This window comes from Oryza brachyantha, chromosome 3 (genome assembly GCF_000231095.2).
Source record: "Oryza brachyantha chromosome 3, ObraRS2, whole genome shotgun sequence".
In the NCBI taxonomy this organism is placed as follows: Eukaryota; Viridiplantae; Streptophyta; class Magnoliopsida; order Poales; family Poaceae; genus Oryza; species Oryza brachyantha.
This window is the reverse complement of record NC_023165.2, coordinates 3,753,131-3,765,646: the sequence shown is the minus strand read 5'-3', so window position 1 is coordinate 3,765,646 and position 12,516 is coordinate 3,753,131. Positions and strand designations below refer to the sequence as shown.

Genomic DNA, 12,516 nt, shown 5'->3' with positions numbered 1-12,516 from the left:
AATCTTACGGATCTCCTTAGGAATAGCCAAAATCATATGAAATTTGAAGGATTTTAATCTTGGGTTCCAACCTCACGCGGATATTTTTCTTCTCTATTCAAATGATGATTGCTGTTGTTTTTCTGTGTTTTATCATTCATAGGATTTTAAGTGTTATGGTATTGTAATCCTATCTTTTCTTATTTCCTTTTTTTAAAAAAAACTGGGTTCAAAACGAGTTCTAATTGCTATTTTTTCAAGTAAAGTTAGAGTGATCAGAACTGATAAGCTGCTGAATTAAAGCCCTGCTTTGCCGACAGAGGAGGACGAGTAGACAGGGGCATTCATAGCTTAGCCAATGCTCTCACAAGACTAATTAATTTATCCACAACTTTAATAGTTTCTTTAAGACTACAGACAAAGTAGCAAGTGACCTATCTTTTCCAGTTTGGAACGGCAGTAGTTGGGAAAGCAACAGTTTCTGATACGTGATGACTGACCGTCGTTTCTGAATATCAGCAAAGTTCAGAGTTTAATCCAAGAAAAAATCAAAATCAAAGTCAGTACACGGCGAAAGTGCAGAGATGGTATACTTCCCTACCAGTTCTTGTCCAGACAGGATGAGAAAGATCTATTAGGGCATCTGTCACCAAAAAGTACTTGCTTATAAATCTATATGTAGATGATATAAACATCCAGAAAAACAGATGCATATTATAGGATAGTTATAAGCACATGCTAGTAGTTTGTAACAGATTTGTGTAAGAGAGATGCATGTTCATCCCAAAGCAAATCATTGTCTAGCAAACAATTCATCCTACTCTATAGCAATTGCAATTTGTTTTTTTTTTCCACAATCACTGATATTGGATTGTACCCACACATACCATCTTTCACCCAAATATATCCAATCGGTATAAATGCACTATTGCTACTCTCTCCGTATCATAATCTAAAGATGTTTGACTTTTTTATTGCGATGTTTGACCATTTGTCTTATTTAAAAAAATATAAAAATATCATTTATTTTGCTTGTGACTTACTTCTTTAAGCACGACTTGATATTTTTTATATTTGTACTAAATTTTTAAATAAGATGAAAGATCAAACGTTATAACCAAAAAAGTCAAACATTTTACATTATGAAACGGAGGTAGTACTAATTTAGACATATACGCCTAAAATGTGAAATGTCTCGATCAAAAGAGTTCTGAAGTGACGATGTTTTCAAGATAATCCCTACGAAATTTGTGCGTCCCAAACAATACCGCATTTTATTGCATTGCATGGCGAAGTGATAAACCCAGAACATGCTCACTACCAAACCTTTCCCTCGCTCTCATTCGTCTGCGATCTTTTCTTGTCGTTTGAAACAGTTCCATGTTTGCCGTGTGGTCCTTCGATGGATGCCTTGCCTTGCCTGCATAAATATGTGCCATTTTGATTGGCACACGAACAGTAGCTTAGCTTTAGGCTACAGTAGGACGTACAGTGTCTCACGGCTTAGCCCTGTTCTTTTCGTATTAGGGTGAACGGTTTATTTGCAAACGAAAAATAATTTATGAATAAAACTTTTAAATATATATCATTAGCGATCTAAAAGTTAATGTTGAAAAAATAAACTTTGATGAAAATATACCAAAATCCACCTCAAATTTAAGATTAAAAATTTAAAATTTTGTTTGTAAGCATGTTGAAGCGAAAGGATGGGTGATCATTCATTGGATTATTAAAATGAATTTACTTTATAGTTTGAAAAGGATATTTTCTTAAAAAAATCTTCTATTACATTTTAAACTATTTATTAAATTTGTGTATTAAGATACTTATCTTGTCCCTATCATTAAAAAGTTTAAATATAACAGTAATCCGTCTAATAATGTAAATCAAACTCGTCCTAGTTCATGGCTGCTGCTGTTCATGATTGATTGCGAAATGATGACCGAATCAATTATTTCAATAGCACGGCGAACCTACTGTCTATGACAAATTTGACAAGGCGATTAAATGATCTTTCCGGTCCTCAGATGTCCATGTCCAACGTACTGCATAATTTCCAAAAGCCTTTTTGGGTTCAGGTTTTTGTCAGTTGAGAAAACTCCGTCCTTTATTCTAGGCAACAATGTTTATCTGTTTTTTTATAAAAAAATCTGCAGTACAAATATAACCAAGATTTTAATTCTAGGAGTTAATTATATATGAATTTATTGTACTACTATTTTATTAAACAACTTTTTCAACTTTAAAACAGTTAATTCATTCGTTTATACCCTGAATAATTATCATGGACATGGATGGTTCATGCATTTCATTCCATTCAACACAAAAACACTCCCTGCACTTTTAAGGCATGCATGCATAATTTTTATAATTCGAATTTATACACAACTAATTAACCAAATTAAACTCAGTTCCATATATAATATACTGATCCAAATAATATTGCGCCTAACCAAATTGATTGCACCTTATAATTATCCATGGAACTAGAACATTTTTTCCCCCTTTTCAGTGCTAGGTTTGGCAGGTATTGCGAAGAAATGGAGGGGACAACTCCTGTACTTTGGCTTTTGATTCCATTGCAGTCTTCCTCCAACAACTCATCCAATGCTAATCCTTTCCTTGGCAACGACCACATTTAGGAGAGAATATCTCCAGTTTACTCCAGCAAAATCAGACGGGCAGACAGTTGACGTCGATCTGAACGCTCCAACCACCGTAAACTACGATGTGATAAGGAGAATCTACTCACTGATCATCACTCTTGCCAAGTTAATTAGTGGTATTACAGACAAAAACAGTGCACTGGAGGGTGTTCTTTTTGAGAAAAAAAGCGACTGGTCAGTTTTTGTCAGACTCCCAGCATAATCAGCAGTAATAACCAGTACAGGTGATTAGTACTTAAATGTACATGTAGTACTCACATGTACAGGTAGTACTCACAGTGTTGTTAGTTAAACAACTCCATATTTAATAATATCAAAATAACTTTATTTATAACCCATTTCAGAGCTTAATAAATCTACTTTACACTGTTCCTCACTACCTTACACCGTCTCACGCTTTCACAAACTATAGTGCAATAATCTGTTGAAGTAAACTAGGTTTGACGTTTGACCATCATCTTATTTAAAAAAGTTAAAAAAAAGTTAAAAAAAAATAGTCACACGTATAGTAATAGTTATGTTTTATCATGTAATAACAATAAAATATTAATCTTAAAAATATTCAAATAAGATGATAAATTAAAAATTCTATAGAAAAACTTAGAAATTCGTTTATTTTGGAACGGATGTGGTAAATAATAGCTGCCTAATTGATTAATTCCTCTCTCGTGTGCGGTGAATTATGCCTCGAATCTGTCCACCGGAGTAGCAAGAGAGGCCAAACTCTCCATAGATTTCGAGGAGCATATTCACCAGCATGCAGAGAGACACAGAGAACTCTTCGGAATGCACAAATTTTGTAGAAATTTTAAGAACAGTTCACTTCTTCCATAAAATTCTCCAAACCGAAGGTACCATAAACTCGCTCGCTGGTCTCGTGACAGGTTACAGCGCATTGGTTAGTTAAGCCGGAGGGTTAGACCTGCAACAGAGACGTCGACGTGAGCTGGATGTGGACGTCTTCCCGTCCAGGAGGGGCCGGACTTAGCAGCAGTAAGTGCTAACCGAGTCATTACATAAATGAAAAAAATGTCCATTAGGATGCTGACACCGACGGCCACAGAGATTAGCGAGGTGTTAACGCAAGCGAAAGAGTGTTTATGAGTGATAGTGCAGTTCTCCGTGGGCAGTCAATCACGTCCTCGAGAGGAGGATTCCTTGCGTGGCTGGCTCAAACGCTGGAATCGGAATCTTCTTTGTTTGGTGGAGCTGAAGAGGACGGAGATTCCATGGCGATGCCACGTGTTCGGTTCAGACAAGTTCAGATCATGGCGGCAACGTATCTGGAGAAGTGGAGATTCACCTATAGACGGCACTGATTGTGTCAATGGTCAACGTCTACAATTATGAATCATCGAGTGAGAACATGCTGCAGTTACGAGAGCTGAGATGAGAAGCAGTAAGCACTTAATTGAGAATTATAATGGCCTAGTGCAGCTTTGGGCCTTTGACATGAGAAACACCTCTGGGTTCAGCACGCCCAGCACAGGAGCCACACAGCTTTTCTAGGAATATATTTGGTAGGAAATACTATAGTATCTATAGAAGATTGCAGATGGTTGGAAAACTATAAATCAGCAACACTTTGAGAGTTGGAACAATTTGGGGTAACCCTACCAAACTAGTACTGTACATCACTTGTTCAGAAGCTACAGTAAACGGCTCGCAATTTACAAGTAATTCTCCAGTAGTTGCCGGTTTGCTTTCTGCCCTCGCTTACATTAAAAACAAAACAAAAGTGTGCCATCGATTAGTCAAGGATGAACAGTGTTCAATCTGCAGCCGCCACAAACGTCACCAACCTCTAGCATCTGGTACAAAGTACATGCCCGTCTTCAACACCCTGGGGCCTACAGTAGAAACAGAGAAGGGTGTGACGAAAGAACGTAGGAAAATCAAGGAAAGTATCCACGAGGACAAGTGAAGTACCTCTTTCGATTGCCCATGGGCTTTGAGAGCTTCAAGGATGCTTTCAACCCACCTGTGAAAAACAATGTGAAAATTATGCATATGGATGAGACAGTAGTCAAGTTTGCTTCATAATAGTATATGATGTTACTCTGTATGATACCAGTTCTGAATGGCAGACATTCAGACTTGTCCATGACAACTGGATAATGGTATTCAAAAGGCACCATGACGTGTGCGTACCCGTCAATTCCCGGGGTGGTAGGATAATATATGCTCTTCAGGCCAAATTCCTTAGCTGCTGAGGCGGTCGTCTCGCCTATGCAGGCAATGGCGTTGCCCCAATTGTCAACTTGTGAAACGAGATTTAGCCAAGCTCTGCATCATCATGATAACTCAAACTGAATAAAGTAAGCAGTGTGAAAAAGTGATGGCAATATGTGACAAATAGAATCAACCCAGGGAGACAGTTTGCAAATATTGTATTTCATGATGTATGAATAAACTGTTGGATGCCTTTCAGTATAGCCCACTTTGCAAAACATAAGGAAACACCTCCAGATAGAATGTATGTTTTAATGAAGAATTTGTTCTCTCACACACACATACTATACCTGAACCATCTAATTATGGAGTACTAGTTTACCCTCATTATTATACAACACAGTTTTAAGTTGTATACCGTCATTATTATACAACACACTTTTAAGTTTCTTCAGACTTCAAGAGACAGCCATATGCACAAAATATAGTTACCGGAGAGCAGAAGGAGAAGCTACTGCAACAACTGGAGCTGAAAGAGCAGGCTTTAAAATTAGAGGATCAACATCTTGTACAGGTACCTGCACATGTACAATCACTTCATAGGTTAAAAATCCCAAGATACACACGGGTGTATAAACTATGATAGGATGATATGCAATCCATGAAAATTACTTCTGCTTATTGAACACAAAATCTCTACTGACTTAACTTCTGTCACAGTCAAGCTTATCAAGCTAAATATGATTCTATCAGGTAAGGGAATCAGGCTGAATTATAGATCAATATAATGAGGTCCAGAGTGCATAAGACAAGAGGACAAAATTCCATATTACTGATAGGAATACTCTCTCCCTCGAGAAATATAACAACATCTAAAGTTTGAAAATTGTCCAACAATATAAAGACATCCCCACCAGCTTCCTCATCTCAACCAATCACAGCCATCCCTCACTTAATTTTCCAACGAATTCTCCATTTCAACCAATCACAACCCTCCCTCATTTCAACCTTAATCTCTCAAAAAAGCTCCAAACGTCATTATATTATTGGACGGATGGAGAATAATCATTTAATATAAAAAGAGAACATACGGTTGTGTATGTGTTCAGTCTGGTCACCTCAAACCCTCGATCTGATAGCCCATTCTCTGCATTCCACAACAGAATTAGTTAACATAACGCCTGAAGATTTCATGCTGGGGCAGTTATTGTGGAAAATAAAAGCCACAAGGATAAAATAAGTACTAAATCTTTTGCAGATGCAGGATAACCAGAAGGATAAACCAAATTTGACTCACGAATTTCATTGCCAGCCTTCGCAGATGCAGGATATAACACCTTACAAGTAGTTTCCGTGGTCCTTGGAAGCTCTGAGGCCAAAACTTTACCCATAGCTGATGAAATACAATATTGAAAAAGAAGCACCTTACTGACTGAAAGTAGTTCCAAGTTTTCAATACATGAGAGAAAATATGAACACTTTGAAATATGATGCAATTACATTATGTGAGGCAAGATACCTTTAGAAGGAGAAAATGCAACCTCAAGGGATCCATCATTGTATTGCATTACTTCGTCAAAAACTCTTGCAGTACCTGATCCAACAACTGCTATTTGTACCTTAGGATTTCCAGCAGCCCTGATATTTTTGGGTTGTTATGTAACTTGTGTTATATATGGTGGTTTTGGATTGTTCTGGTGCACCACAGAATAATAGATTGATTGAAGGAGATAAATGGAACATATCATGTATTGGGGTAGACAACAAGCAAATCACAGAGTGCACAAACCTCCGCCACAAAGCCCACAACTTAGGATGAATGAAGTGCATGACGCATAATTTCTATTTCTGTAGCAACATTGCACACAATAATTGCAATATGTTTGAATCTTACTTCCATCCCTCAAGGAACACAGCAGCTGCCTCAGGAGATGTTATAGTGATCCAGTCAAACTTTTCATCTGAAAATACCAAATATTTAAGTGACTAAACTATGGCAAATTTTTGTTGTGATTTTGCAAAGCAGGTGTAATATGAGAATACACTATATGTTGAAGCAAATGGATGTACAAAACAAGAGAGAAACACACAAAGTTATGTTGCTGGAAATATAAAGACTGAACCACTTACCACGCAGGACATCAGAAAGCCTATCTGTATCAGGTCCTTCAACATGTCTAATAAGAGGAAGCTCCAGAGTTTGTATATTATGTATTTGCTGCAAAATTCAATTACAAATTTGATGCAAAAGCTAGATAGCAATAAGCTGAATGATAAAAAACGAATACTTGTTTCTGAACTTGGAAAACTCCGCGACACAAATTGAATCTTCTTCTGAGAAAATAATGTGGCTCAAGCAGTTCATGCATCATCTAAGCAATACTCATTTCCATTACACAGTCAACTGGCAAAGAATCCAATTTATCAGAGTATTGAGTACATTAATTAGCTTCTCCAAGATCAGTCCCAAGCCTTCTGTTAACCTACCACACTGTCCAAGAAGGCACACAGGAACAGTTGCATTGCTCTAATGTCAATTGGACATTTTCACAAGTACCACAATGTAGGAATGTTCTGAAATACATCAGAACTACAAATATCTATGGTCTAGTTGAATATGTATAGCAGTTAGAATGTGACTAGGCATGATCAGAAAAATTCTGACTTCACGCCCCATTATTAATGATGTCTCGTGATTCATGAATAACGGTAGAGATCTCATAAATTTGGGTCCAAGACAAACTCCTAGATTAAAGTTTTAATAAGGGCAATGATTATGAAAGTGTTTTACAATGGTCTCTACTAGTAGTAGAAATCAATCTAGACCATTCATCTCTTCTAGTCCAATGGATCTTATATATTTATACTACCACCTCAACTTTTCTAATGGTAGTACAACTTATAAATCAACAGTTGAAATAACTTCTACCAGTGATAATACTGGAAGTACAATACTATAAGTAGAGACCACCATAAAGTTACTTATGTTTTAATAAGTTTTAGAAACAATGAAAGGCATACCATCTACGCAAATTTTCCAAGCTAATCAAAACAGGCAATGCAGCCGATATTCCCAACTTGGATAATATGAAATGGATGAAAGAAGGGATATATTGATATTCTTATATGAAAGATTGCTACTAACAAAATGACAAATGGTTTCCCTAACATAGCATTGTATTCATAATCAGACAAAACTGAACTGCATTGCAGAACAACAAACTCTAAGCTCCAAGCTCCAAGCTCCGATCAGTCTTAGACAGACCATGAAGTGAGGAGTTCCATTAGCAAACGGCACCATGTTCATCAGAGTTAGCCCCAACTCATTCATATCCAACACACGCCAACAATTCCCTCAATAGAAATCAGTACATTTACTGAAATATCGCATCAATTAGTGAGCCTCACAGGCCCTAAACGGTATAATTAACCCGAAAATTTGCCTCTGTAAAGTCGGCCACCTAGAATCCCAACACTAAAATTCAGGACTATCTCACAGGATATCACTAAACAGACATGGGAGACGCATCTTCTCCTTGCGACGACTAATCCCCTACGCTCCCCCCAAAACCCAACGTGTTAGGTACAAGAGAACAATGCAGGGGGGTCTCGATTCGGGAACCAACCAGCGCCGCGATGAGCTTGGCGTTCTTCCCCCGCTCGCGCGTGACCACGACGTCGGGAGGGGGCGAGGAGCACGCCATGAACCTCCCAGTGGCGCCGGCTCGGCCCCTTCCGGCGGCGTGGCGGGCCCTGGGGAAGGTGGCGGAAGGCGCGGGGAAGGGGAGGAGCGACGACGACGCGGCCATGGCGAGGCGGAGGCGACGCCGAGGGGAGCTTGTGGAGGAGACGATGGCCTGGCCTGTGGGCCCCGCACATTCCCCTCAACCAGATTGGGCCGACATGAGCTGATCGGACGGCCCAGTTTATACGATGGGCTACTAGTCAGGGACTTAATGGGCCTATTAAGCAGATTCGATTTAGGAATAGAATAAGTTTATCTGAGATCCTTTTAACTTATCGACGAATCCGACCTCCGTCCTCCAACCGAAAACTCAGATATGACGAGTCTCCCGATTAATACAAAATAAGTCCTAAAACGGTTTGGATAGAGAATTTAACCGACGTGGCGCCTACATAGCTAATTTGAATTGGTCTTCATTTGACGTGGCACGGGAGGCAAAATTTAACAATTAAAAAACAAACAAAATATGTGGACCCACATGTAGTCAAATAATAGAAATAAAAAAATAGTGGGACTCACATGTCAATGGCCCCTCCCCCACTTCCTCCACCTCACCCCTCTTTTCTCCGTCCACGAAAATTCATCGAAGACCAAGGAAGTCGATCTGGTGGAGAATATCGCCGCAAAGAATACACATTTTCTTAAATTGTTATATTTTTTCACTGCCACGGGGGATAGGGGCCAAGTCAAACCAACCATGTAGTGACCATGTTAGCCAAAACTGCCATATAAATCGCTAAGGGATCTCGTCTGAGGAATATGTTATATCTGGTTGGGACAAAAATCGAACTCGCTCAGATATCTCAATGAACTTATTTCTTTATGAATCCTTATATTGGGCCGGGCCTGTACCTTCGTCTTTTCTTTCCTATTATCTAAAGGCTACAAGTCTAAACCCATTTGAAACACGGAACTATTTTTCAAATTCATGCGAATTTAATCAGTTTATTTATAAGCGGAGTAGTTGGTACCTACTCTCGCTTGATTCTTACGTGTATGTGATAGCCAAAAAAAAATGGGGTGGTTGATCACGCAGTGTTCTAGCTCGGAGCTGATCTCTCTATATATAAGCTTATCAGCTGCAAGTAATAAGGCAAGGTGACGAGGAGGTGTAGGTACGCTCAGATGGAGATCACGAGCACGGCGATGCTGAGGCCGGTGTACGGCAAGCCGCACCCCCTCGCCGGCGCGGCGGTGCAGCTCACCGTGTTCGACCGGGCGGCGTTCGACCTGTACGTGCCCAGCGTGCTGGCGTACCCGGCGCCGGCGCCGTCCAACGAGGCGGTCAAGGAGGGCCTCCTCACGGCCGTCGCGGCGTACCCTCACCTGGCCGGCCGCCTCGCCGTCGACCGCCACGGCCGCCGCTTCCTCCACGTCAGCAACGAGGGCGTGCTCGTCGTCGAGGCCACCGTCGACGGGGCCGACCTGGCCGACGTGCTCGCCAGCGGCGGCCGCGCCATGGCCACCGACGCCGACCTCTACCCTGCATTGCCCGAGGCACGCACACTTTGTTTTTTTCCTTTGCTATTAACATGTCACGTATCGCATGCGTGCATGCAACTGTGCTACGTTTTGTTGTGACGTTGTGGTGGTGTGCGTGGTCGGCCATGGCAGGACAACGTCGGCGCGGCTCTGCTGCAGATAAAGCTCATCCGCTACAGGTGCGGCGGCCTCGTCGTCGGTAGCATCTGCCACCACCACACCGCCGACGGCCACTCCATGAGCGCCTTCTTCACCGCGTGGGCGAGCGCGGTGCGCGAGGGGGAGGGCTTCACCGTGCCGACGCCTTTCCTCGACCGCGCAGCCACGGCCGTGCCCCGCAGCCCGCCTGCGCCGGCGTTCGACCACCGGTCTATCGAGTTCTTCGAGGGAGGAGAAGCCGCCGCCGCCGGCGGCGGCAGGTCGCACGCCGTCGTGCCCATGGACAAGATCAGGGACCTGAACGTGCACTTCACGGCCGAGTTCGTCGCCGAGCTCAAGGCCCGCGCCGGCGGCCGGTGCAGCACGTTCCAGTGCCTGCTCGCGCACGTGTGGAAGAAGGTCACGGCGGCGAGGGACCTGAGCCCGGAGGAGTTCACGCAGGTGAGGGTGGCCGTGAACTGCCGGGGGAGAGCGAACCCGCCGGTGCCCATGGACTTCTTCGGCAACATGGTGCTGTGGGCGTTCCCGAGGCTCCAGGTGCGCGAGCTCCTCCACGCCAGCTACGCCGCCGTCGTCGGCGCCATCCGCGACGCCGTGGCGCGCATCGACGACGAGTACATCCAGTCGTTCGTCGACTTCGGCGACCGGGCGGCGGCGGCGGGGGAGGGGGAGAAGGAGGAGGAGCTCGTGGCGACGGCGGCGGCGGCGGGCACGATGCTGTGCCCGGACCTGGAGGTGGACAGCTGGCTGGGGTTCAGGTTCCACCAGATGGACCTCGGCACGGGCCCGCCGGCGGCGTTCCTGCCGCCGGACCTGCCCGTGGAGGGGCTGATGGTGTTCGTGCCGTCGCGCGCGGCGAAGGGCGGCGTCGACGTGTTCATGGCCGTGGCGGAGCATCACGTCCAGGCGTTCGAGCAGATATGCTACTCGTTGGAGGAGGGACATGGACGTCACGTCGGGCCGTGTCACCTTTAGACGACCATGCATTAAGAGTATGATTATATATATCACTTTTCACGTATTTGGCACTTCGTATTACAACGAATCGATCACATGTCTAGATTCGTTGTTAAAAATTGTTAAATCCAATAGTAGATAGCTATATTTTAGAATAGATAAAGTACGTGATCATACTTGGTTATTACTATGATGTAATGTTCTCTAGCTCCATGTAAATATATGCAGAGACTGGAGAAGCGGGTTTGTGTTAACTGCTAAGCGTGATTAGCAGTAAAGTAATGTGCAAATTTGTTCTATAAGATATATAAGATTGATGTCTTGATGGGAAGAAGCAAAAACAATGTGTACTCCTGTGTGATAATAAGTGAATATCTGAAGCAGGCATGTGAAGACGAATATTCTATGTTGTTTGCTGGACGGGTAGCGTATTATCCGAGTATAGAAGTGCTGAAGTTTATTTTTTAAAAAAATGGGGCATTATCATTGGAATTTCTAAATACTACCCCCTCTGTTTTATATATTATAAGTTATTTTGATTTTATCATAAATCAAATATCTTATATTTGTAAAAGAATAGTATTTCTAACAAAAATAAACATAATATAAAAATATATTTGATAAATTTGATGAACTGAATTATTGTTAGAGATGTCAGCACATTTTATATAAGAGAACAATCTAAAAAATATTATTGATAAACACCCAAGTCTAACAAATACTATCGATAAGTATGAGTTGTACGAAATATCATCATGCAAACAACTTTGTATATGAAAAATCATCATCGTTAGGGATCCGTTCATCTTCTGCCGTTAAATACATTGTTTATCATATATTCATATAACATTTAACGAGGGACTACTAACAGGTCCCTAACGGCGATGACGAGTCATTTGAATAATAACATTTCGTAGAACTCATACTCATCAATACCATTACTCTAAATTAGGTTATCAACATTTGTTATATTTTCTCTTTATATAAACTTGTCCAACTATGACGGATCTTTAGTGATTTATAATGCGATGAAACAGGGAGTAGTTTTCTCCCCTGAACTAGCTACTCCAACGCTCTAGAAACAGAACAGTATGCATGCGTAAGCTAGTTCGAGAGTTGTCGCGCGTCTTTTATGTTCAAGATCATCTCCACGGTCTAAATCCCAGAAATCATGTGTCAGCCTCTAGTTTATGATCAGTGCGTTAGGTGCCCGTTTTCAATAGTGGCCTGTGGGTGTGGGGGATCACCGATCAAGCAGTGACGATTTGATCATATCATCGTGGTTGATCCAAATAACTAATCCAAGAAGAGAATTTGACGTCAACCTGATGCTTGTCTGACGCAGGTATGCAATGG

The 12,516-nt window shown here is 41.8% G+C and overlaps 2 protein-coding genes across 2 annotated transcripts; one reads left to right on the top strand and one right to left on the bottom strand.

Moving 5' to 3' along the window:
- Nucleotides 1–4,092: 4,092 nt before the first annotated feature.
- On the bottom strand, nucleotides 4,093–9,272 carry LOC102708422 (uroporphyrinogen-III synthase, chloroplastic). The gene is made up of 11 exons (XM_006651047.3): nucleotides 9,255–9,272; nucleotides 8,444–8,674; nucleotides 6,948–7,035; nucleotides 6,712–6,778; nucleotides 6,337–6,455; nucleotides 6,115–6,210; nucleotides 5,909–5,964; nucleotides 5,310–5,395; nucleotides 4,797–4,931; nucleotides 4,575–4,626; nucleotides 4,093–4,495 (listed from the first exon to the last, which is right to left on the bottom strand). The coding sequence occupies exons 1-11, from the start codon at nucleotides 9,270–9,272 to the stop codon at nucleotides 4,481–4,483; spliced, it is 963 nt and encodes a 320-aa protein (XP_006651110.2). The 3' UTR covers nucleotides 4,093–4,480.
- Nucleotides 9,273–9,657: 385 nt separating this feature from the next.
- On the top strand, nucleotides 9,658–11,549 carry LOC102708138 (tryptamine benzoyltransferase 1-like). The gene is made up of 2 exons (XM_040522614.1): nucleotides 9,658–10,059; nucleotides 10,177–11,549. The coding sequence occupies exons 1-2, from the start codon at nucleotides 9,688–9,690 to the stop codon at nucleotides 11,176–11,178; spliced, it is 1,374 nt and encodes a 457-aa protein (XP_040378548.1). The 5' UTR covers nucleotides 9,658–9,687; the 3' UTR covers nucleotides 11,179–11,549.
- The last annotated feature ends 967 nt before the right edge of the window (nucleotides 11,550–12,516 follow it).

Bases quoted from the DNA above. Each gene is read 5' to 3' on its own strand.
- LOC102708138 (XM_040522614.1), top strand. From the start codon at position 9,688: ATGGAGATCACGAGCACGGCGATGCTGAGGCCGGTGTACGGCAAGCCG. The intron at 10,060-10,176 runs GCACGCACACTT...CGGCCATGGCAG, and splicing joins TCTACCCTGCATTGCCCGAG to GACAACGTCGGCGCGGCTCT.
- LOC102708422 (XM_006651047.3), bottom strand. The intron at 6,779-6,947 runs GTAAGTGGTTCA...TGGTATTTTCAG, and splicing joins GCTTTCTGATGTCCTGCGTG to ATGAAAAGTTTGACTGGATC. The intron at 4,627-4,796 runs GTACGCACACGT...TGTTTTTCACAG, and splicing joins ACCACCCCGGGAATTGACGG to GTGGGTTGAAAGCATCCTTG.